Source organism: Mercenaria mercenaria, chromosome 2 (assembly GCF_021730395.1).
Source record: "Mercenaria mercenaria strain notata chromosome 2, MADL_Memer_1, whole genome shotgun sequence".
Lineage (NCBI taxonomy): Eukaryota > Metazoa > Mollusca > Bivalvia > Venerida > Veneridae > Mercenaria > Mercenaria mercenaria.
In genome coordinates this window covers 3141965-3169470 of record NC_069362.1, presented here as the reverse complement: position 1 = coordinate 3169470, position 27506 = coordinate 3141965, and the positions used below count along the sequence as shown (strand labels likewise).

At 34.8% G+C, this 27506-nt stretch overlaps 2 protein-coding genes across 8 annotated transcripts in view; one reads left to right on the top strand and one right to left on the bottom strand.

Annotated features, from left to right (window-relative positions):
- LOC123563054 (set1/Ash2 histone methyltransferase complex subunit ASH2-like) overlaps nucleotides 1–27506 on the top strand; it is a 99362-nt gene that overhangs the window by 56644 nt on the left and 15212 nt on the right. The window lies entirely within an intron of this gene.
- On the bottom strand, nucleotides 122–26888 carry LOC128550132 (pre-mRNA-splicing factor CWC22 homolog). 7 transcript variants are annotated; one of them, XM_053528500.1, is made up of 9 exons: nucleotides 26865–26888; nucleotides 13350–14704; nucleotides 10090–10312; nucleotides 8351–8499; nucleotides 6379–6478; nucleotides 5232–5309; nucleotides 3979–4696; nucleotides 3614–3651; nucleotides 122–1917 (listed from the first exon to the last, which is right to left on the bottom strand). In XM_053528500.1, exons 2-9 carry the CDS (start codon nucleotides 14225–14227, stop codon nucleotides 1828–1830), a joined length of 2274 nt encoding a protein of 757 aa, XP_053384475.1. In that variant the 5' UTR covers nucleotides 14228–14704; nucleotides 26865–26888; the 3' UTR covers nucleotides 122–1827. The 7 variants fall into 7 exon arrangements, with proteins under 7 accessions (XP_053384475.1, XP_053384464.1, XP_053384472.1 ...); XM_053528489.1 differs by lacking the exon at nucleotides 26865–26888 and adding an exon at nucleotides 26697–26844; XM_053528497.1 differs by lacking the exon at nucleotides 26865–26888 and adding an exon at nucleotides 26684–26817.

Genomic DNA, 27506 nt, shown 5'->3' with positions numbered 1-27506 from the left:
AAACACAAAATACAGAACTTTCTCAATTATTTGCACGTTAAGTGTTGTCTTGTATGTATTGTTTTCTGTTTGTTTCATTTCATTTCAGCTTCAGCAGTTTAAAGCAAAACATAGCTTGAGATAATTTATAACCTTTTATTTCACTGTATAAAAATACAATGTTATACAAAAAGCACATAATTAAAAAACTGCCTGACCGAACCTAGTACACAATATGAAGTAAAATATAATCAGGCCTGACTTGAATTTTAAAAGGCACATAATAATTTGCCTTTATTATTTAGTTGTTAATTGAATAATGAAAATAAACTACTGTGGAAGAAATATATGCATAAGCTAAAATATTGGTTTGAAAATCAAGTATATGTCTAACATATTACAGTCCTGTCTATGCATTATGCCATGAGGGCAAACTGTGTGTATACACATGATATGATGCAGTTAACATAAATTGATACATAATAATTCAACATCTTCTACTGTATAAATGTCACATTAAAGAAAGTGTTGTTTAAAAAAGGCATTTCTGTTCACTTTTTAAGCAAAATTACCTGGTCCAGATGAAATATTGAAAAAGTGTCTGTTAAAACATGGTTATAAATGTTTCTGGTGAAACAAAATTGTCCGTTGATACTAGATGTTAAGCACTTGCCAGACTAGCATATAGGGTAGATGGAATTTACAATGGGTCTGAAGATTGATAAATTGTATGCGTGGCAGTGGTTGATTAACAAGCATGCTATAAGCCTTTCTGTTGGCAGTTCAGGTGAAAAAAAGGAATATATCAATTTATACTAAACAGAGTTAAAAAATATTAAGTATTTGTAAAAGCCCCTAGTAATTATAGTTTGTTCGTCATTTCAAAAATGTCATAGAAGATTTACTCAGTTCTAGTATTTTTTTTCGTACTTCCCTTTTGATTCTTCACAAATATTCATATGTGGCTTAGTTTTTTTTCTTATTTTCAAACAACTTAAACTTTAATAAATTGCCAAACATATAAAGCAGTGGTGATTCCATAAAAACGCAGCACGTCAGTACAGTGTGCTGGTACATCTCAACATTTGAGATTCAGTGCATATACAGAAAACTGGGTTCTGTTCATGATAACTTTATATTCACTGCCATCAGCATACTCCTGAATTCAAAGCAGAGATAAACATGAAAGTAAAGAGTTGTGAACTTTCAACAGTGGAAATAAAGATGCTGACTGTTAAGTAGTTAAATGAGCCGTGCCATGAGAAAACCAACATAGTGGGTTTGCGACCAGCATGGATCCAGACCAGCCTGCGCATCCGCGCAGTCTGGTCAGGATCCATGCTGTTCGCTAACAGTTTCTCCAATTCCAATAGGCTTTAAAAGTGAACAGCATGGAGCCTGACCAGACTGCACGGATGCGCAGGCTGGTCTGGATCCATGCTGGTCGCAAACCCACAATGTTGGTTTTCTCATGGCACGGCTCAAATATATATGTCACAGAAGTGACTCAATCTACAGTAGTGATAATATTCTGCTGATATGTTTAATTTCAGTCTTCTTTTTCTGTTACCGAAAGGTAATGTCTCCATACCGTAATTGTTTTAAAAATATATTAGATCTATGCTTCAACAGTGAGAAGATTTTGTATTCTATATAACTTTTCTCTTAAAGACTTGAAAAAAAAATCCTGTTAACTTAAATAATAGAGTTCAAGGTCAGATTTATTGTTATATATAATGAATTAAAAACAGAAAATTATGTCATCTGCATATAGAAGAAACATCTTGTAGCAATGTAGTAACACTGGTTAACTTCAATAGAAGGGAACTTCAGACTAGAAATGTGGCTTCAACGTGTGTTTGTTTTCAGTTCTGCAGATTTTCTATTAGGATCTGACAGAGTTCTCTCCCTTTTCACAGCACTCAATGAATCGTCATTCTGTAACGAGAAAAGCATATTTCAGATTACCTAAACTCTGTGAACAGGCATTTCTAAACACTGTTTTTTAGAAACTTATGAATTATTTTGGATTTATAATAAACAGCAGAAAAAAATCAAATGAAAGAAGAGACAGTCTGGTAGTACATACCAGTACATGGATAACTGCTAAATCCAGAGGGAGAGAAAAGTTTTTGTGTTCTTAGATACTCAGTTTGAAATGAAACAATACAGGAAGTAAAGGCTGATGTTAAATACATGTAATCAGGGTGACAGAACCTTTTTTTTTTTTTCAATTTTTAAAAATATATATAATACTAGACATTGGTTTGAATGTTTCTAATTTTAGATGGGTAGTCAATGAAAGTCCCCACCTGGAATGTATAGTACATCATATTTTCAGCTGAGCCCATGGCAGGTATCATATAGTTACTCTTGGAGATCATGGAAGGGCCCTCAGTATCTGGTCTGATACTGCTCTGAACAGTACCAGTAGTAACCAGTCTAGGTCAGTACCGCTGGAAACTGTACCATTAGTAACCAGTCTAGAGTGGTGCTGCTTAAAACAGTACCAGTAGTAACCATTCTAGATCAGTACCGCTGGAAACTGTACCAATAGTAACCAGTCTAGAGTGGTGCTGCTGAAAACAGTACCAGTAGTAACCAGTCTAGAGTGGTGCTGCTTAAAACAGTACCAGTAGTAACCAGTCTAGATCAGTACCGCTGGAAACTGTACCAATAGTAACCAGTCTAGAGTGGTGCTGCTGAAAACAGTACCAGTAGTAACCAGTCTAGATCAGTACTGCTGGAAACTGTACCATTAGTAACCAGTCTAGAGTGGTGCTGCTTAAAACAGTACCAGTAGTAACCAGTCTAGGTCAGTACCGCTGGAAACTGTATCATTATTAACCAGTCTAGAGTGGTGCTGCTTAAAACAGTACCAGTAGTAACCAGTCTAGGTCAGTACCGCTGGAAACTGTACCATTAGTAACCAGTCTAGAGTGGTACTGCATAAAACAGTACCAGAAGTAACCAGTCTAGGTCAGTACCGCTGGAAACTGTACCATTATTAACCAGTCTAGAGTGGTACTGCTTAAAACAGTACCAGTAGTAACCAGTCTAGATCAGTACTGCTGGAAACTGTACCATTAGTAACCAGTCTAGAGTGGTACTACTGAAAACATTACCAGTAGTAACCAGTCTAGATCAGTACTGCTGGAAATTGTACCACTAGTTACAAGTCTAGAGTGGTACTGCTGAAAATAGTACCATTTGTAACCAGGCTGGAAACTGTACCATTAGAAATCAGTCTAGGCTGATACTGCTTGAAACTGTACCAGTAGTAAGTGTCTAGGCTGATAGTATTGGAAACAGTACCAATTTCAATATCTTACCATCACTCAAAAAGATATTAGATATAAGTAGGATTTCAGTCTGTGTTAGTAGCACTGTGGTCCAAACTACTAACCACAGGACCACTTACCTTTTAACCTCAGCCAAAAAATTCATCAATTAACCTCTAAAACAAAGTTACACAATTTGATTTTTACCAAAAAACTTTTTACCATTCACTTCAAGAACTTTTTGATGTTTGTTAAATAAGGATTGCTGCAGTATTTTTCATACTACAAGACTTTGTCAAATCAGTCATTTTAAATATTTCAGTGTAACATTACAAATGGTAATGTGAACATACCTGTTTAGATTGATTGTCATCTGTTTTATGCTTTGCAGCTGAAAAAGAATTAAATTTTCCTATATGATATTCGTATCGTACAATTGTTAAATCTCACAGAACAATTTAATTCTATAAAGCTACATGTATTTCTAAACATTACAGAAGGTCAAGGAATGAAATAGAAGAAAATGAAAGTAGGTTTTAAAACTATGGTAAAAGATCTCATTATGTAATAAAAGGTCGAAAACCAGAAACTGATTACCAAGTTGTGTGTGCATTTTGCTCTTTTTCTTTTTTAATTCCAAACCTGTTTTACCAAGCAGATTTGGAGATACAGCTACAAGTAACTAGCAGTTAATGATATTATTAACTTTATCACTTACCCTTTTGAGCATGCCTGCTATAATCTCCAGATTTCCTTTTATCCCCTGTTACATCTCCAACAGATTTACATTTGTCCTTAACAGTGGGATCAATCAAATAGAATATATTGTTACTAGCATTGGCGGGAATTCCAGATAATCTGTTCTCTGCATTAGAGTTTGTAACAGCCTTATCTTCACTGATATCAGTTGATAATCTATTCTGTAGTCTGTCATCATCCTTTCTTTTATTCTTACGTTTCTCTACAGGCGAATCTTTACTTTTCTTGAACCTGTTAGGTGATTCATTCCTTTTTTCCTTTTCAGTTATCTCCCTTTCTTTACTCTTCATTACTCTTACAGGAGATTCTTTTCTCTCTCTCTTTGGAGAGTCTTTTCGTTTTGCATATTTCCCATTTTTGCCTGTTTCACGTTTCATTGGTGTAACAATATCACTGCCTATACTTGTTATACTTTGACTCATAATTGAATCAAAATCACTAAAATTACTTGACTTAGTCATTGGGCTTTCTACATTGTTTTCTATACTTTTCTTTCTTTCATTCAACTTTTCTAAGCTATTATTTTTGCTCGTGTTGTTTTGGACTTTAGTTTCAGATTTCTCAAGACTGTTAGTTTTACTGTCACTAGTTGCCATGGAAAATGGAACTGATGCACTAGATGGGGTAGAAGTTGGTTCCCTGTCATCTTGTTTGTCCCCCTGCTTCCTGGCTGCATTCTGCAATTATTGAAATATATAGCTTTATGTATGTAATATCACACAATTCAGTGTTGAAATGTGATACAGTAAATAAGAGTCAGACTACCGAATCTTGAGGTCAAAAGTTGGAACTCTCAAGGTGAAATGCACCAATATGTAAAACAGTGATAATGGTTTTCCAGGATTCTTCCATGAAAATTTTTCAAATAAGCTTCAGCTCTCTGTCATCGTGCTGAGTGATCTATTGTAAGTTTAATACAACTCAGAATTTAATCTTTCTGTTCAAGGAAAACCAACCTTATTGCCGGTGTGTGTATTCAGTTTTCCAACTTGGGAGTAGCATGAAATTGGCATGAAATTTCGTACTTTTTGTTAAAATGTCTATTTTGTTGGGACAGAATAATTACGAATTCATGAATTTCAAGTTTTGAAGATGACATTTTTTGGGGGGAATTCCTTTGTTTGATGGGACTATATTTTATGAGTTGAAGCAGTCTTGAAAGGAGATAAATAAGTCCTTTACCGATGTTATACTTCTGTATAAGATACTTACAGGTCTGGGTTTCCGTATTTTTCCCTTTGAGGTTCTGGTTGCTGGACTTCGGTTTCTAGGTGGTTTTGCTCGCTGAAACTACAAGCAGTATCAGAAATTAGGAAATAGTTAGTTCTTTATACAAACATATTTCTCTCGGGTAAATATGCCCAGCATTATGTCTGAGAATAATCAAGGCAAAAATAACAAATTCGTAACAATAAAAATGTGGCCATTAGCTAATAAAGCATGAATTGGAAGTCACATGAAAGTTACCTAGTTTACACTGTTAGCTTGACTATTCGCTGATGTAATAAACATACTAGAGGGACATAGCAAAACACTAAAAAGACCCCACTGAGACAGATCTACAAGATTTACTCTCTTGAAAATAATTGTTGCTTTTCTGTTGTATATAAAAATCATGTTGGCAGTTACCTTGATATGCCTCTTCCAAACAAAAAATTCTGGCATCATGCTAAGACCATTATATTGCCAAATAAAAAATCAATACATAGTATCAACAGTAGGTAAGCATTTACTAGGGTATGCTAGATAAAAAGAGGTACAGGTGAATGGCCTTATAACATTGCCATGTTTTTCAGGCTCATTGCCCTGTTAATTAACAACTAATACTGATGTGAGGTTTTCCCACACATCCAATTTACCTGGGCTGTTATGTTAATTAATGAAGTAATCATGAAATCTGGAATCTTAGATAAACATTTAAATTGTTTACCTTCAGTACAAGTTTAGTCTGGCTGGTTAATCTTTTTCAGTTTTGTTTTATAAAAACATTTTTTGTAAATTTCTACTTCTTTACATTTACTATCTCATAGCTATGGAAAGGGACATGATTACATAAAATTTGAATACCCTCAGGAGTTATCTCCTGTGTCACAATACAAGTTGTAAGGACTTGATTAACCATCAATGTAGTGTATTACTAAACATTTCAGAACCAGTCATTTAAAAAATTACTCAGAATTTTCGGTTAAAGTTTTGTTGCACTTTCACTCTATCTATTTTATCTATCATTGACGAGTTTAATAAAGCTAGTGCAAGATTGGTTATAGAAGAACACTCCTTTCCTTAAAGTTCAATCCACCTTACATCACTTTATAAAATAAACATATATATGAGGCTGGATGTAAGGATCAGTACTTACAGATTTAAGAATGACTGTTCCTCTCTGAATCTCTGCAAATTCATCCTCGTCATCACTATCAGCAATAACAACATCCGGATTAAATGGTTGAGAGGTGGAACTGAAAGCCAGAAATAAATAAATATATTCTAACCTATTTTGAAATTATCATCATTGTTATAAAATATACATTAACCAAGACAGTTTAATCATGTGCTGCCATAATTTATGGACAGAAACAGGTTACGTTAACACTAATCTAAAGTTTAGATCCCTTACAAGTAGACATATTGAAAACATACACCTGTTCTTACTTGCTCAGTTGCAAACATTTGTGACAAAATTTTGAGCCACACCATGAGAAAACCAACATAGTGCATTTGCAACCAGCATGGATCTAGACCCTGCACATCTGTGCAGTCTGGTCAGGATCCATGCTGTTTGCTTTCAAAGTCTACTGCAATTAGAGAAACCATTAGCGATTCAGCATGCATCCGCGCAGTCTGGTTTGGATCCATGCTGGTCGCAAACGCATGTTGGTTTTCTTATGGTGTGGCTCAAATGATTTATTGTACTAAGTACAGAATCTGCAGCCAGTTCACATTAAGTCTATGGTAGAATAAAACTATTCTATAGAATATCTTGAATGAAACTCTGGTGGAGTTATCTAAAGAGTCAAAAGTACACTGGAATTACCAACTGCAGTTGAAAAAGGACCTTCTTTGGGAAAATGACAGGAAGATTATTTCTGTTTATAATTTATGGAAAATAATGCTGCCAAGTTTATAAATACAGCGTTCATCCTTAAGTTGATGGCTTGCCATCAGTGCGAACGGACATTTGTTAAATATTGAAGGTATGATCTGCAAGGCTGGAAATCTGTTAGTTGAGGAATCCTTAAGTCAACTTTGGAAGCGTAAAGTACCATTAATGAACATTAACAATTTCCACCCACCATACGTTAGTATAAAAAGTAACTTGTTCATTTATTATTAAATATGTTACTCTATTTCAACATTGTTTATAGATAAATTGCCAACTTAGTCAAGTTTCTAAAATGATTGCAAGTTCTTCCTTTGATATTTTACTGCTCTAGCCATTTCGGTAGTTAATACCACATTAAAGTCAATGCCCTCCCATACCTTATGCTGTAAAATTAGACACCTGCTCCACTAACAATATGATGTACAATATTTGTAGAAATCATAATATGCAAAACTAGGTGTTTCAGGAAGCTATGTAGCTATGCTATTGGCTGAGAGGTTAAACAGCTCAGATAAAAATAATTTGAATTCTAACATCACAACTGAATGGCTGAGAAGCGGAACTAAAATAATTATCATACTGATGAGTGGGGATTTCTAGATGATACTTTAATAAGGCAATCTGTATGTGAGGGAGATTATAACAACTTGGTAAAGCTTAAGGATCATCACTGATAATTGGAGGGATCAGGTTAGCAATAATGAGGGTAGGGTCACATTTAGGTTTCTGTCAGACTGAAACACAAGTACAAAATTTGGTAATGGTTCAGTAAAGGTTATTATACTGACCATGGTTTTGTTATTGATATCAGGATTACAGTGTTATAACTGGCACTGGTAATGTTTTATCTTACAGTATAAAATTAATGGAAGACTTTAATATAAAATAGAATAATATCTGTCTGCAAGAAGGGAAGGGAAGTGGGTTGTGGGCTTATTGATTATCAGCTCTGACAGTGAATTTGGGTGTCTCTTGTAAAAAAAATTGTATTACTTATAAGACCACTTTAGGTCAAGGTCCTTTCTGCAGATATATTATACCTGACATTACTTTTTGTAATATTTAAGGCTTATCAGGATGGACAGGTATTATGTAATGTTTGCTGTGAGGAAGATACGTTATTGCATCCGTGTATTTATACAGATACTCCTTTCTACATTCATCCAATTTTTTGTTTCTATCAAAAATTTTCATATGGATGTTTACATATTATTAACAAACACAATACCTGTGCATTGACAGATTATCAAATATCTTGTCAGAGATGTCATCTTGTGTATCACTCTTGCTTACATTGTCACCAGCACTTCGTGATGTGTCTCTGTCTTTTGTCTTAACATCTTCCTCTTCTGATACCACAATCTTTGGCTGTTTTGGCTGAAATACAAAATAAAAATTATGTTCCCAGGGAGGACTAGTGGGCTTTCTGATACTGAATTGAAAATTAATCAGGTAGGCAAAAGCATTATTGAAAATATTACAGCTTTAAGAATTTGGTTACTCCCTCCCCTCTATCAGCTGAGACCATCTGACTTTGAAGGCCATTGTTTCTACTTTCAAAGGAAACATTTTTGGTGTATGTTTACCTGTGAATAATGACCGACTTCTGGTTGAAATATTTATGGTGTATGTTAACCTGTAAATAATGACCAAATCCAACAAAATACCACTTTTCACCATGCTCAAAACTGGTTTTCATACACAGGTTTTACTGTACCGCAAAGTAAATGTTTTCATTATGCTTGATATTAATAAAGAATGTATTATTTCCCAAAATATTTACTTCATATTGAATTACTTAAACAGAAAAAAAAAATTTTCGGGCTAGTGGGTAATTATGATACTGGGACAGTTGTTTGATGCAAATGCCAACAGATTTTCAGTGTTTAGAATCAATAACACTTAATCCAGTCACATTAAATACATGAATGCACCCTACATCTTGTATTGATCATTATAAATGTCAATAGGGACTGCATCCAGTGACATGTGCAACTTAATATTGGTCAATATACATGGAGAAGGGCAAAAAACTGGTGACAGTTTGTTTCTTAGTATTTAATTCCATGGGGATGGATGCAAAAAGGTACCAAATGTGTCTGGATGTAGATGAGTATCAAATTTAGAAATAGTTGCTATGAGCATCTGTGGTTAAGATGTGAAGCTTGCAGCCGTGGAAACACTTGCCTGTTACCAATGTGAGTTTGAAACCTTACCTGGGTGTACAATTTTTCATATGAGGAAGCCATCCAACTTCAAATGAGCAGGGAAAATTCAAAAGTGGCCTTTTCAGTCTGAATTTAATCACACTCTGTTTATATTTTCATTTTGGTTTCATTTTTGTTTTGGCATGAACAGCATTGACCCTGACCCCAAGTTAGACAAAATGGCAATGCTGGAAAGCTATGAAACAAAATTGTCATGGTTTTGCTTCAGGTATGTGGATTGTATGGCCAGTAGATAGTGATTCACAACATGTGATATAAAATTACATGAGTTGTATACATGTTGACAAATATTTTCGACCACAGTCAGTCAGTATCTGTCATAGATCAGTCATCGACCAGTAAATGTCACTTGACATTTCTTAATCAGTTTAACCATCAGTCATCCAGTAATACTTTAGTATGGTACATGAGACTTGTATAGCTAAAGTGGCTTCAACAGTAATGCCAAAGTTAAAGTAATTTTGCTTTTCACTGGTGGAAAACTCAGAAAATTTACAAGGAAGCGTCTGACAAGTTCATCCATTAATTCTTTTAAGATGCAAAATTCTCCGTGTGACTACACATTGTTGTACCCTATGTTGGTAAAACCTGGTATAGTTCAGCAGTTACTGTAGCTCATACGAGCTCATGTCTTTTGGTACAAGCTCGGGAATGCAGGTCACACCTGGAGTATATGTAAATAAACAAATTGTTTATTGTCATCCTGCATGCTAAATTTAAGAAGAAAAAATAAGATTACCAGTCCTGTAATACTGTTGACCATGTTGACATCGTTCTGTGACTTTCTTTTGTTGGCGGTATCTGGTGAATGCTGAGAAAGCCTGCTGCCTGGCTGGTCGACTGTGAGTTGGGACTTGCGCTTGTCTGGTGATGGTTGAATGATAAGCTTGTTGTCTAAAGCTTTAATCTTGTCCTTGAACGAGATAGCATCATCCAGGTCCTTCTCTCCAGGAGGTATATCGCTGTATATAGAAAATGATAGGTATATTCAGTTGAGGGCTTGGTGTACCCTAACTATAGAAGAATGTACTGGAATGTTTGGAATGTGTGCAAACTGTTCAAAGTAAAACCAATCAAAGACAGAATAGTCCCGAGATGAATGAGGACTATAATAAAAAGTCATGTTTTGGTTTGTAGCCACTAAATTCTCGAAAACTGGACTGGTTACGAGTGTATTCTATCTAATTCCATTGACAGCAATATCAGAAGAATGCGCAGAACCAGCTGAAAATGAAAATAATTACCTTGATATGTTAATTAGGAGATTATAGGCAAGATGTAGAATACATGAAAACTAGAAACTTTATTCAAGCTGTCTGTTCTTTTTCTACCAAAACCCATTTGACCTGGTAGCCCAACCGCTTAGCTCAGTAGGGAGAGCGCAGATCTATGGAACTCGGGGTAATGAGTTCGAGCCCTGGGTGAGGCATATATTCTCTGTGACAATTTGATAAAAAGCATTGTGTCTGAAATCATTCGTCCTTCACCTTGAAATAACTACAGATTTTTTCTGATTTAAATTTTCACAATTCTGTTCGTCTAAAAGTCAACAAAATTTAATAACAATGGCAAATCTGTCTATTGAACAGTAATATAGTACTTGATAGTTTCCCATCCCCCCACTTCCCCTGCTGGTTTAGAATGCTATTTACAATCATATACTAAAACAAAAGCGTAACCAAAAACAATGAATCTATGGTATACCGGTAATCTATAGGATGCATATTAGTTGCATAGCTGAGTGGCAGATTGATGTAAATATGCTCAATGAAAGTATTAATGTATGTCTCATTATACAATATGTATGCTTCTTCATACAGCTTACAGCACAGCTATTGCTGATACCATCTTACTTCTGTGCAGATTATCTTTTACTAACAGGAGACAAACCCACTTAGTTGTTTTTAGCTCATCTGATTTTTTGAAAAAAAATGATGAGTTATTGTCATCACTTGAGCGGTTGTCGGCGTCGGCGTCTGCGTCGGCGTTGCCTGGTTAAGTTTTATGTTTAGGTCAGCTTTTCTCCTAAACTATCAAAGCTATTGCTTTGAAACTTGGAATACTTGTTCACCATCATAAGCTGACCCTGTATAGCAAGAAACATAACTCCATCTTGCTTTTTGCAAGATTTATGGCCCCTTTTGTACTTAGAAAATATCAGATTTCTTGGTTAAGTTTTATGTTTAGGTCAACTTTTCTCCCAAACTGTCAAAGCTATTGCTTTGAAACTTGGAATACTTGTTCACCATCATAAGCTGACCCTGTACAGCAAGAAACATAACTCCATCTTGCTTTTTGCAAGATTTATTGCCCCTTTTGGACTTAGAAAATCAGTTTTCTTGGTTAAGTTTTATGTTTAGGTCAGCTTTTATCCTAAACTATCAAAGGTATTGCTTTAAAACTTGCAACACTTGTTCACCATCATAAGTTGACCCTGTACAGCAAGAAACATAACTCCATCCTGCTTTTTGCAAGATTTATGGCCCCTTTTGGACTTAGAAAATATCAGATTTCTTGGTTAAGTTTTATGTTTAGGTCAACTTTTTTTCATAAACTATCAAAGCTATTGCTTTGAAACTTGCAACACTTGTTCACCATCATAAGCTGACCCTGTACAGCAAGCAGCGTAACTCCATCCTGATTTTTGCAATAATTATTGCCCCTTTTGGACTTAGAAAATCATTTTCTTGGTTGAGTATTATGTTTAAGTCAACTTTTCTCATAAACTATCAAAGCTATTGCTTTAAAACTTGCAACAGTTTTTCACCATCATAAGTGGACACTGTACATCAAGAAACATAACTCTATCCTGCTTTTTGCAAGAATGATGGCCCTTTTTAGACTTAGAAAATCATGGGTAGGACAATATTTCTATTACACAAAAAAAATCAGATGAGCGTCAGCACCCGCAAGGCGGTGCTCTTGTTTTTTCCTAGGTGGAACTCTTTTTCACATGAACTGACATTTTGATTTGAATAAAAGAAATAGAATGTTTCAAATTGTAGATAAAGATTCTTTGTAATACAAAAGGAAAGTCGGTCACGATATATTGTAATAATAAAATATCTTATAATGAGTGTTGATATAGTCTGAACTCAGCAAAAAATCTTTCCCAGCAACCAAACCAGAATATACACAAGCAGTTATTTTAGAAATTTTCAGCATTAACTTATTTTTGTTGTTGTTTTATAATACACATGTTTCATGGGAATTTTAACAGATAAAATGAAAATGAAGATATTAAATGAGGGAGGTTTTTTTTCTCCTTATAAGATCAGGCAGTGATTTTTTTATGCCCCCGAAGGGAGGCATATTAGTTTTCAACTGTCTGTCCGTTCGTTCCTTCGTTTATTAGTTCGTTCGTCACAAAGTTAACTTTTTGCATGAAGGCACTTTACTCGCGAACCACTGCACCCAGGACCTTCAAACTTCACATGCTGATAGTACTTATTGAGTACACGGCCCCTACTGACTTTGGGGTCACCAGGTCATAGGTCAAGGACACCAGGTCAAAGGTCAAGGCGCTGTTGGGGGGCGGATTTGTCACCATTAGTGACAGCTCTTGTTTTATTCTTCAAAACAACCAGAGGCTTTCTGAAGGGGAAAATATAGCACAATAAACCCCCATTAAAGGGAAAACTTTAAATGATTTGATTTTCATGATAACAGGCACAGTACATAATTATTTGCAAGAACTGATGCAAATTTTCTTTCTGATGAGAAGTAAACATAGTTAATGTGACTTAATTATCAGTCGATAGTAAATTTGAAGCAACTTTGAATTGGGGTTGAAAAATAAATAACTTATGCATTAATTATGTAACATTTTCTTTAAAATCCAAAGGGAAAATATAGCTATTTTTGTCTAGAGGAAACAGCCTGTATTCGGCTGTAAAAAAATAGCAAAAAAGAAACTGTCAGGTGATTCCATTCTGCTAATTCTGTTATATGTGAAAAGAAAAAAGCAACTAACACTTGGTATTATCAGTTACACATTACCTTGGATTGAATAGTTGTGATGGGTTCTTGTTGTCAGCTAGTGACCTCTCAGTGTTAACCTTTAACCCTTTATCTTCTGCTTCCTTAGAATCCTCCTTATCAAGCTCATCCAGTTTTTCTTCTTCTTCATTCTGCGGCTTCTTCTTACAGCAACAACTAAATATTCCGATAATAATGCCGAGGCTGAATAAAGCCACAAGGGATGTACCTACAGCCAACATTGTCTCGGAAACCTCCGCTTGACCTCCTACTCCATTTTCATCATTCCTCACAGCAAGTTGTAAACTTTCAGTGTTTGCTATTCTCATATCATGCTTTGTTTCATCTTTGTCATTTATTGTTTTGAATTTCACATTTACACTTGTATCTACATTTTCTAGAGAGTTCTGAGCTGAAGTGTCTGATTCATATTGCAAATCTTGAGAATTTCTGCGTGGAATTTGAGCAGTTTTTGTCTTTGATCCTCCGCTCTTAGAATTCTTGGAATGTTTCCCAATCTGGTACGACTTGAAAATCCGGAAAGAATGTATTTTTGTGGAATTTACAACATTTTCATTTGCGTAGTCAGGTGACTCATTGCTTGACTTAGAGTCGATGTGATTGGCACTTTGTGGTCTTGAAGGTAATTGTTGAGCACCGTTATGATTGGCAAGCCATGTTTTTCCTGAGGGTTTATCAGCAAGGGAATATTGCACGTGTTTTCCGGACTTGGATGAAACTGGACTAAATTTAGGGTTAGGAAGACTTTGAAGCATGGGATTCTGGACGGAATCTGGCACAATGGGCAACAAATTCACAGTTTGTGCCAAAACACACACAAGTACAGTTATCTTCAAAAATAATTTAGTAATACTACTTACGTACCTCATTATATCCATCTTTTGGACATGTTGTATCTAAATCAAGAAAGAATTCTGATATGTTGTGCGTGTTATAATATGTATGAACAATAACTAACTATTTCGTAATTCACTGAATATATCCTTCCACTTGAAACTTGTTCACACTCTCCCTATTTTCTTCAGTGGCAAACACAAGTGATATCCACTTAAAAAATGCATTCTTTGAATCAACATAATTCCTTTTTTACACTCTGTATTTATTTCCCAGTATTTATTTCCCACACTTATTTTCTTCTGCTATTCAAACACTGGGTTAAGTACATGTTGGTACATTTCATTAAAGAAAGCAAGCATTTGTATGATGCAGATTTGATCCAGATCACCTGGACTCCCCCACATTGATTAAGTAGATAAGAGTATGTTCTAGAGATGTTATCACTTTGTACATTTCTTGTTTTTCTGAACTGGTAAACTTCCTTGTTCTGGTCTTCAGTTGATAGACTCACTTCTTACCTGAAATAGAATGGAACAATTATAATTACCATAGAATTCCTAATAAGACACTTTCTGTGTTAATTTATGGTTTTTATAGATCAATTACGTTTGTCTGACAGAAATATGTTTTGTTATACATTTGCGTGTGGGGTTGTCAGTTGCCTAAATCTTGTAACAGTATGTTATGATATACTGATTTACAGTACATTATTACGATTAAACTCCAAATGGTAGTCATGTGACTACCCAAGACCACAAAGACTTGCGGCAGGACTTCTCTATGGTCATAATCTAAGTTGTATTCTCTCCCAGTGTAACTGCATATCCAGGGGCTTGCATTGTGGAATTTCTGAACATTTATACAATGAAGAATAAGTGAAGAATTATATTAATGTTCCCTTTGTTGTTAACTATTTATCTCAGAACATTCTTAAACCTCTAAATTCAGAGACAGTTCCTGTTTTGCTATCATTTTGCAACTGTTATACTTATACTGATATGTGATTACAATATTTTACAGTTCATGTGCCAGTTTAGAATGAACTTCTATCAGCTGGATGATATAAAAAACAAAATCTGGTATTGTTGTTGCTCTGCAACATATGCAGGGAGTGCTAAACAATTGAACTATTTTCTCATGTTGCGGTATGTAAGAATTCAATAACAGCTGTATTGAAGATGTTTCCATTATTGTTTGCATGATTTTATGTGTGAGTTAACTGAAGAAGTTCTGATTTTATCCATGTGCAAACAAAATTTATGGAAGAAAATGGTTCTAAAACTACATATTACTTGTAGAAGAAGTATTTTACTTAAGGTTGTTGACACATAATGATACCTGGTGGTTATTGTTCAACAAGGTACTTTTTATAAGGTTTATGCATGGGTTCAGGCCGCAGTGAGTGATAACGAAAACTATGTGATGCAAGCTTAATCAACAGCCAAAGAAATACAGTGGAACCTGCTTTAGTGGCCACCTGTATTAAGCAACCTTTTGCCTTAAGCAATCTGAGTAAGCTGACTTCCAGAATTGAATATTTTTTTAATTTTTGCCTGACTTGAGTAGCCACATACCTTAAGCAGTCAAATCATGTCGCTCCCTTGGCTGGCTGGTTAATACAGGTTTGATTGTAGCGATGAATTACGTGATTACAGACCCACTACCTTAAAATTGAATGGATTTCGTTCTTTTTCACACATTGATCACAAGTCTTTTTTGACATTATTGATTATCAATTTTATCAATTTTTGAAAATTTATTTTTTAAAGATTAAAATATCATGAATTAATGCTACCTTTCATTGATATCTTATCTTAAAACGTATTACCTGTATGACTGATAAATTCCAATATTGTTATATGATAGATCAATTTACAAAATACACAATTTCAAATTTCTACCATACTTTTCAGATTAATAATGTCCTATTTCTGTGCTTGTAAAGATCTATATAAAATATGTTTTGTAAATAAGAATCAAATGGTGAAAGGGCATGCTAGAAAGGGAAAATCTTGTTTTAACAACTAAAGTAGGGGGAGTTAAGCGTTGTAATGAAAATTGTATTTTTCAAGAATATGTTACCCTTAAGAAGGAAAAATGACTTAAAAGTGCCTCAAGTTGTGTTTTAAATTGTATAGCTCAGTATGTAAGGAGTTTTGGTTGGAATACATATAAAAGAATAAAGATTTTTGGAGAGGGGAGTGGGGTTGAATAATAAATTGGCCATACAAGAACAGCACAAAAAGGCTGGTGCATAGGTTTCATCAGTTATTGATAGTCATATGAGCCGTGCCATGAGAAAACCAACATAGTGGCTTTGCGACCAGCATGGATCCAGACCAGCCTGCGCATCCGCGCAGTCTGGTCAGGATCCATGCTGTTCACTAACAGTCTCTCCAATTCCAATAGGCTTTAAAAGCGAACAGCATGGATCCTGACCAGACTGCGCAGATGCGCAGGCTGGTCTGGATCCATGCTGGTCGCAAAGCCACTATGTTGGTTTTCTCATGGCACGGCTCATATGGTATTATAGCAGTAAGTACATAGCTTCAGCTGTCTGTGTTAGGGGGCCTTGATGACTTTGCTGAATTTGAAACACTTGCATCCTCCTCCTTGTGGGTTAGAGCTCTGCAAGAAAACCGTACAGCTGGCTTGCCACAGGTAAGTAATTCTACCTAGGTTCCTGCCATTACCTCTAATAATGCCTAGGAACACAGACTTTTTTCTACACCATTACAGCTAATAAGGCATTACATATCACATACTACCATTAAAACCCAAGGAATGAAAGCTGTCTCTATGGGTTATGAGACAGTTGATGAAGCCAAGATTGGAGAAGCCAGCCTTCAAACAACCATCCTCCCACCCCATGCAAACATATAGACTTCCATCCCTTGCAGACACACATACTCGCATGCCAATGGCTGTCATGTCATATTTCTAACTGTAATACATGTTTCTGCAGATGTTATAAATGTTACAGAATGCCAGATAGTGTTTTGATACAATGAATATTGATAGATACAAAGTAGATTCTTTAATACTGAGATCAGGTGATTCATTGCATTGATTACCAATTCTGCATGTCAACACATGGTCTACATGCAGCTCATCATACAGTCAGAGTTCAAAGTCTAGACATCCGCAATTACATTCCTGTACACCTCTACAGTCTGATGTAAAACAGTAGTGATTAATTTTTATGCTGTTAGAAACTAACAAATAATAAATGCAAACTGATTTTACTTTCATCAAAGCCGAAAGAGGGTCACGATTTATACTGTTAGAAACAAACAAATAATTAATGTATAATTAATATGTAATGTATAATTAATATGTAATGTATAATTAATATGTACTGATTTGATTGTGTCAGTCTCATAATTATGGGTCAGTATTTTGTTCTGTTTTTGTAACTAACTTGTAACTATTTCCCTGCAAGAGCGGAAAAAAGACAGGGCTTAAAATTGTCTCACAGAAAAAAAATGGAATGGTTGGTATGTTTGGGTATTGGTAGGTGTTACTTGTTGAGATCACTGCAGGATAAAATTTGTAAGGTCTTTAGGTCCTGCTGGCTATGCGACCCCTTTATCTGGAAGGAAGATGTTTATTTTCCTGTCTTGGTTAACAACTCTTTAAATTTTTGTAGATGACATATTGTTTGGTAAGAAAAATTTTGAAATTAAAATTGTTATTGAATTCCTGGCATTCTTTATGTCAGTTCTTCATGCCTGTTCTCTTCAATTGTCGAAAATAGAAAAACTACTGTAATTGCTTTAGTAATAACTTTTTTCTACCGATTATTCTTATAAGACAATAATCAGATTTTATAAAGGAGATAAAAGAAATATTTTGGTATTAATTCGGAAACAGGAAGAAAAATAATGTCCTCCGATTTAAATATATTAGGTTATCAATCTATATAACTTCCTGTCATGATGAGTCATATTTCATATAAAGGGTAACAATGCTGCTTTATATATTGCCTGTATGATATTTTTTGTCAATTTCTTCCCTCTTTAAAAAGGTCATTATGAAATATTTATTCAGTTTTTGTTGCAAATAACTGTAAATTTTAATGTCAGAAATTCTACTTTATAGCTTGACTTTTTAAAGATTGGACTCAACCAAGTTCTTGAATGTAAGCTGGTATTTCAGAAACCAGAATGTGAGAATGGATTGAAACTTCACACACTTATTTACAGTGATAAACTGACTTATACTGCTCAGGTTCCGTAACTCTGTTGCTTCTTTACAATATTATGCCCCTTTGTTAACACTGCAATTTTTTCTAAAGTTTTCGTATTTAAGCTGGTATCTCAGTACCCACTAATTGGAATGAATTAAAACTTCACACACTTGTTCACTGTGATGATCTAACCATACATTACACAGGGTTTATAACTCTACTGTGCAATTTTACAAAATTATGTCCCCTTTATAGACTTGGCAATGTTTTCTTAAGTTTTGTATGTAAGCTGGTTGCTCAGTACCCACTAATGGGAATGGATTATAACTATACACACCAGTCCTGTTCATAGTGATGAGTTGACATGCATTATACAGTTTCCACAACTCAGTTTTGTGTTGGTTACAAAATTATGCCTCTTTTTTTCGACTTAATATTTATTCAACTTACAAGGCAGTTAAATAGTTGAGCATTGCTGTCCTCTGACAGCTCTTGTAAATAGTTGTTGAAGTACATTGATAATTATAAAGCGCTTATGTTATAAATATGCTGTTTAAATTAATAGCTATTAAATTTTCAGAGTTGTCCTTATGCATATTTCTTCACATTAAGTGGCTATGTGATTAAGGTTTTGGCATACCTAAACTAGCGATATCAACAGAAAATTTACTTTATGAAATAAATGTCAGTGGTTTTAATATGTATAAATTATCAAACTCATTTTGCAGTTCATTTCATCAAATTTGGTCAGGAAATGTATAATTTTACCACCCCTGTTCTGTCACTGGCTGTCAGCTTTCAGCATTAAGTGCAAGAAAGCACTAACAGATATTGAAAGGCATTAAAGACCAAGCTAATGGAACTTCTTAATTACTATGCCAGAAGTGGATACAATTCAAATATAAGAGACAAACCTGAACAAATTAAAAGAGTTATCTCTCTTGATTGCCCCTTATTTTGGTGTTGCTACCTAAACACAGTTTTTGTACAAAACATGTCTGTAAATTTCTATCAAGGATCACTTCTACAAAAGACTATAACAAGTAGATGGAAAGACTTCCAAAGATGAATTAACCTTTGACCAATTCTGCCTTTGCGACCAGTGCAGACTAAGTTCAACCTGCACGTCTATGCAGTCTGATCATGATCTGCACTGTTCACTGTTCAGTCGATAAATTTTCAGAAAACATCCCATTGAATAAAAAGTGGTACTGCCCAAAGTCACTGATGGACCAGTCCATTTTAAAAATTTACCTGGGTAAAGGTTAAAGTATTCACATGTATATTTCTCAATTTTATATGGCTTGATACCAGAACAGTGGTTCATTATTTAAGAAATTCTTCACACATCAAGTCACACTTAAAACTGTCAAAATGTGACAGGTCTTAAATTTCATTTTAATGTTTTGGGTGTTGTTTTTTTAAGCTTTATCTGTCTTAAAGTGGCTTGCTCACATTTTCCAGGTAAAAATTATAATATGAGCCACACAATGAGAAAACCAACATAGTGTGTTTGCGTCCAGCATGGATCCAGACCAGCCTAGGCATCCGCGCAGTCTGGTCAGGATCCATACTGTTAGCTTTCAAAGCCCATTTCAGTTAGAGAAACCATAAGCGAACAGCATGGATCCTGACCAGACTGCGCGGATGCGCAGGCTGGTCTGGATCCATGCTGGTCGCAAATCCACTATGTTGGTTTTCTCATGGCATGGCTCAATTATATAAAAACAAAATGTTTAAGATGCACATTATAAAGATGATAGAAAGCAGTCTACATTATAATATCGATTGTGTGCAGGTTTTCTTCAGTCTTTAGTAACTTTTTTATGCCACATATAAGTTATTCAGTATTTTGACTCTGCTGTGGACAAGTTGCTTTACATCTTTATACATTGTAATGTCATCCACAGTTCTGCTGATGAATACAACATGTGTTTTTCATATTTTCTATGATATGTGTTTCCATGGTTTTCTACAAAAAATACAATGAAAGAGATTTCAATGCATTAATGTGAAATTTAATAGCAAAATAATTCTGAATAGATTTGAAAATCATGTATTTTGTAAAGTGAAAAAAATGACGAAATGCATGATATAAGAAAGGATAATTAGAGATTTTTGCATTGAAAAGATCCTTGATTTTTACTTTTTCTCAGAAATCTTCTTATTCTGTTGAAAAAAAATACTGCTACAAAATCTGGCTGTTTTTTAAAGTTGACAAAATGGTGTGACAATTAAATCATCATGTAAAAAACTTAAATTACTAGTATAGATGTGAGAAATATTAAAAAAGAAATGTATCTTTTGACCTCTATCAGTGAATTCAGAAAAAGGATGCTAAGTAAAATATACTCATTTATTCTTAGTAAAAAGTAATGTATTGATTTCGACTGTCAGTATTATTTGAAAAGTGTCTCCCCATTTCAGGTCCAGACTCCTTGAATGAACAGATTTAATTCTCCTGTAAAATTTTACAAGTAAATTTCAAAAATATGATACCAAAGTAAATTGGTAGAAAATTGCAAGGTCATTTTGATGTATTGCAAAAGAAATTCCAAAGAAAAGCCTTTCAAGTGGCTTTTCAAGTTTGTTTTTTCAAAGTTGATAGCGTTGTTAAGTGCACAACAACGGTTCCACTAAAAGTTTTCTCCAAGGCTAATTATGATATATCAAACAGCAAGATAAAGGAATTATGGAAAAGTAGATATACTTATTTTGAACATGTTGAAGCAGGTATGTATTGTAAAATAATAAGGTGTTTTATGAATTGTAAATAAGTGAATGCATTTACTTAGTATGTAACATTGCCAGGTAACCTTCACCCTTGTTTTGAACATTGAACTTCATTTTTTGGAGGGTTTGCCCCTACAGATTGTGGCACTGTTAAAATGATTTCCAGCACCAACAAATTTGTACACTTCTACAACATTGAAAGTACTCTCATTAATCGAGAATTATATGGTAGATCTATTTGCACTTTTTGCGCAATTATTGGAATTTTACCCTAAATTTGTCAAAGAAGATTCCTTACAACCTGTTGATACTTAGAAAATATTTATGATGGTGGGGAGGTATGCACTGAACCCAGTTTTTTTTATTACATTCCCAACATAAGCTTGAAAATATTGGGATTTCACCAGTAAGTGAGTTGTTTACATGGTAACCATAGTAACAGAAAATATATAAGTTCCTGTAAAAAGATGAACAAGTTTGTTATCTGCCTGATATCATGGCCTGATCAGTTGTAAGTAAACAGAAAATGAAACAAATGATGATTTGTCTGTCATAGCAGCTTATCTACCTAAATATTTAAAACAGCAGTCAGATGAACCAACAGGGAGTGTAAGATGGTACAGTAGTTCTTTCAATAATTGCACCCTTACAATAATGAACCCAAATTGCCATGCGATTACATGCTGTTGTTTGCTATTTTGGCCATAATTGTAGCTCAAGGATTACATAATTTTATGTAAAAACGGAGAATGCTGAAAATCGGGTATTCTGAGGGAAAATCACAAAAAGGTATGCATGCAGGTAGTAATGCTTAAGTCCATCAGTTTGTCCGTCAGTCTGAAACACTTCATTTTTAAACCATTCAAGGGATTCTTTAGAAACTAATTACAACAAGATATGTCTTGCACAAGAGTTGGGAGTCGCATCTCAAAGGAGTGTCACACTATGGGGGCATTCCTAATTTACTTTATGCTAGTGGCATCTCTTGTTCATTATTATCAATAGCATATCATATTACTTTCCTGTAAAGATTCATTCAATGGATAGATGTTTCAAAGGAAGTACAGCTCTTATCTAAGGGAAATTATATGCTGAATGCTCAAGTATTTTACTATTTTCCTTAATATAGTACATACAGATCCTGTTTCTAGAAAGCATAACTTAAATAAAGCTGATATAAAAACATGTGTTTTCTTTTGACCACATCCTGTTATGTTTTTCTGTACACACAAGGTATAAACAGTTTTGAAGACCTGGTAGTATCACATATTCAGAATCTGATTGGTTGATTTTTAGCTCAAAATTGAAATTTACCAATGACAGGACAGCATTCAGAGACTGGTCTCAAATTGACAAATGACAGGGCAGCATTCTGAGACTGGTCTCAAATTGACCAATGACAGGGCAGCATTCTGAGACTGGTCTCAAATTGACCAATGACAGGGCAGCATTCTGAGACTGGTCTCAAATTGACCAATGACAGGGCAGCATTCTGAGACTGGTCTCAAATTGACCAATGACAGGGCAGCATTCTGAGACTGGTCTCAAATTCTGACAGGACAGCATTCTGAGACTGGTCTCAAATTGACCACTGACAGGACAGCATTCTGAGACTGGTCTCAAATTGACCAGTGACAGGGCAGCATTCTGAGACTGGTCTCAAATTGACCAATGACAGGGTAGCATTCTGAAACTGGTCTCAAATTGACCAATGACAGGACAGCATTCTGAGACTGGTCTCAAATTGACCAATGACAGGGCATCATTCTGAGACTGGTCTCAAATTGACCAATGAGAGGACAGCATTCTGAGACTGGTCTTAAACTGACCTATGACAGGGAAGCATTCTGAGACTTGTCTCAAAACTCAGTTTAAAAGCTTTAAAATTGTCAGCATCTTTTACCAATTCACTCTTATCCTGCTAAGTTTCTAAAACGGACTACACTATCTTTCAATTTGTAAATTAATCAAACTTTGTTATTTGATGTACTTTGATAATAATTTGTGCTGTGACAGCTTTTGCATATCAACTAAAGGTCAAGCTAAATCTACATGAAAATAAATATACTTACATGTCTTAATCCACATAAAACACATGTTTTAGAACCTTTAATAATACCTCATTATCTTACTGCATGACTGTTAAACCACAAGTATTTTTTATTAACTACCAGCTTGTATGAATCATGATCGAAAGCTATTTTTACCATCAGCGATATTCCACTTGGCTGTGTCAAGTGTATCGGAATTTCCTGTTAAAGGGACTTTTCCAAAGTACTTCTGTGTACATGTTTCACATGCTCAATACATTGTTTATATTTTAGTATTATCGTTAATGTATTATTTTTGGTAAAGTCATGAAACTAATAATCCATCAGTCTTATAAAATGTTTATGAATGAATTCAGTTGCAATATTTATTTTGTATAGATACACATAAATTTCACTTTGTACTCAATAGCGATATCAAAATGTAAATGAAGTACATTACTTACCTATTTTAAATGATATTCAAGGTTATGATGTAGAAGCTTGAAGGCAGATTTACTACATGTCCCGGCAGTTTTTAACCGCTAAATCGTGTCTTATTAAACCAAAACATAAGTACCTTTAACATGTTCATATCCAAAGCGATCCAGTCGCATGTCAAAATGATATTAGATCCAAAAATATCTTTTGTTGGCTTAAACCCTTTTTTTTAACGATCTCACTTCGGTTTTGTACTATAGTGAAATTGCATTTCTTTGTATAAAATTTACACAAACATTAACTTGGAGAAAAAAGGCTATGAAAACATACGAATGCACCGAGTGACCTTACAGTAGCCATTTACCAAACTGGTGGTTAATTAGATATGTCCGATCAGTGGAGATCTGCAGTGTCAAATAGCCAGAGGCCAGTTGATCTGACATGTACAATTAACCAAATACACAATTCGTCCTAGTTGTGCCTTCAATATTTATAGATATTTACTTCATATTGCTTAAGCTGATTATATTTTGTATCCTATTACAAAAATAACTGAAAACATTCCACAAAACTTGAGCCCCAGCCATTTTAATTGAGTTGTAAACATATCAAATTATCAATATTTACCTGAAAATGTTAGTTTCATTAACTATCCTTTGCTTTCAAGTATCATCTAAAATATTTCCAGTTTTCATTTTGATTATTTCTTGCAAAATCCAAACAATAGAAAAAACTACCGACTAAAGACACCACAAAATCTGAATCTGATTACACTGTAATATTTATCCAGTCTTTACCCTCTAATTGATTATTCCAATTAATGGATGCTTTTATGTGATGATCAGCTGCCTTTTGTGTAGATTTACACAGGAGAGATCACTGCTGCATGATTCAGCATCAGATACTCCATGTGTAGTTTATTGATTTGTGTGTGTATTGATTTTTGAAAACATCCTGTAGTCCAAGGGAGTCAGCTAGATTAAGGTGGCAGAGACAAATTTTCAGTGCAAATTTTTGTTGTAATTTTAAGTTGTTGGAAAAAATTTAAGGATAGATGGAAATATTGGCTAGTTTCCCTAGAATTAATTGATAGATTTATTCTGTATTTTTGCACTGATTTTGTAATACCTGTGGTATTTCAAAGTTATGTAACTTAGTTATTATTTTTGTTTTACACAATCATATATTAGCCTTTGTAGTAATGTGTCTTCCCTTAAACTGGTTTAAACGTGTTTAGGTAAGGCAATTTAAGTCAAAGTACAGGAAAGAATTTTTGGGATTTTTATGCCCCCGAAGATGGGCATATTAAAATCGCACTGTCCTGTGCGTGCGTCTGGTAAATTCTTGTCCGGGCTGTAACTCTTCCATCCATAAATGGAATTTGGAATAACTTGGCATAAATGTTCACCATAATGAGACCATGTGTCATGCACAAGACCCAGACCCCTAGCTCCAAGGTCAAGGTCACAGAGGTCAAAGGTTAACATGGTCTGTTTCGTGTCTGGTCCATAATTCTGCCATCCATGAAGGGATTTTGAATCAACTTGGCATAAATGTTTACCATAATGAGACGACATGTCAAGCGCAAGACCCAGACATTTAGCTCCAAGGTTAAGGTCACACTTTTAAGTCAAAGGTTAACAGGGTATGTTTTGTGTCCGGCCCATAACTCTGCCATTGATGAAGGGATTTTGAAATTACTTGGCATAAATGTTCCCCATAATGAGATGAGATGTCATGTGCAAGACCCAAACCCCTAGCTCCAAGGTCAAGGTCACACTTAGAAGTTTCTTGTCTGGTCCATAACTCTGCCATTTATAGAGGGATTTGAAAATAATTTGACACAAATGTTTACCATATTGAGATGTGTCATACTTATGACCGAGGCCTCTTAGGTCAAGGTCACAAAATGATATGTGATTTTTTGTGCATACAACTTTGGCATTCTTGGGCCTACTTTGGGGGCATTGTCACCAGTAGTGACAGCTCTTGTTTTTTGTAGGCATTGTTGAAATTAATGTTTAAATCTTATATATAGGGGACATTTTTTCCTTTGATCTTATGGTATGGTGATATATCATCATAATTGTAACTGTGTTCACATAAAAGATTAGGTTAATATGGCAACAAAATAAGTTAATAGACTATTCATCTTAATAAAAAGGGAATAAAAAAAACAGGCTCTAATGCAGCAAAAAAAATATTAAAGACCAAAGTCAAAAGATATGATATTTATTCACCAAGTAAGTTCAGCTCACACCCACCACCACCACCAACAACTTCTAGTAATTAGAAAAAATCAGTCTTACCAGATCGGGTCAGTCTGAAGGTTTGTTTTCCAATTTTATGGCAAAGCAGTCAATCAAATTAAACTTGGATAATCAAAAAAAAAAAATTAAAAAAAGAAAAAAAAGTCGTTAACTGCTGTGTTTAAAAGAAAAAGGCTTTTCTAACTCTAAAGATATGATCTTTTGAAAAAGTGAGTATATCATAATTATGGTAGTGTTACATGATTATATGACATGGTATAAGTGCTACTTCTCATGTAACAAATAAATTGTTCAGGTCTTATATTACATGATGGTCATAAATGAAAAATGACACAAAATTGTCAAAATAAAGTTTGCACTTAGATATCTTGATAAAACCACTGTTTCCTGATTCCCTGATAAAGGATTATGTTTTTTGCATGAAAAATCAAAGGATGTGGTTATATCATGGGTATGTTTCAGCCAGGTTTAGCAGAAAGTCATAGGTTCGAACCATGCCAAGTTAATATTCACCCTTATCTGCCCCACTGCCTTTTCTATTGCAGACTGAAACCCCAAACTGACTTTACAAAAATTTAACAAATGTGCCACGCCATGAGAAAACCAACATAGTGGTTTTGCGAGCAGCATGGATTCAGACCAGCTTGCGCATCCATGGATGTGTAGGCTGGTTTGCATCCATCCATGCTGGATGCAAACACACTATGTTGGTTTTCTCATGGCGCAGCTCAAATAATAGACACATACTTATTTACACCAATACTGTTAAGTGTAAGTATAATTATATTTATCTGACTTCAGCTTTAAAAACAATGTACATGACAGCATCATACATACATAATGTTTTTACCTTCTGTTTCCTCACAAATTAATCCATAATTTTATTCCAGCCATCAAGCAGAACAGGTGGAAAAACAATTAAGTAGTGTTTTTGTGTAATAACTGATTTACAGTAATAAAACTTGGCATAGATTTCTCACAGTAGTTATAGAGATTGATTACCCTATGTCTTTACTACCTGCACAAAATGATATTCCCATGCATGCATAGTGAACAGCAGTGATAGTGTATTACTTCAGGTTCATGTTGCTGTATATTGTATGTATGTTAAATGTAAAAGTGGTATTTTCCTATTGTAAGGCAGATGATGAAAAATGGTTTGGTTTATTGTTAACAAATATATAGCCTTAGGTTGTAAGATGAAATTGATTTGGGCTGAATTATTTGTTACTTTTTATACGCCCGTTTGAAAAACGGGACGTATTATGGGAACGCCCCTGGCGGGCGGATGGGCGGTTGGGCGGGCGGGCGGGCGGGCGGCGTCCACAGACCTTGTCCGGAGCATATCTTCTACATGCATGGAGGGATTTTGATGAAACTTGGCACAGTTGTTCACCATCATGAGACGGAGTGTCATGCGCAAGAACCAGGTCCCTAGGTCTAAGGTCAAGGTCACACTTAGAGGTCAAAGGTCAAATTCAAGAATGACTTTGTCCGGAGCATATCTTCTTCATGTATGGAGGGATTTTGATGAAAGTTGGCACAATTGTTCATCATCATGAGACGGAGTGTCATGCGCAAAAACCAGGTCCCTAGGTCTAAGGTCAAGGTCACACTTAGAGGTCAAAGGATACAAGAATGAAAAATTCAAGAATGACTT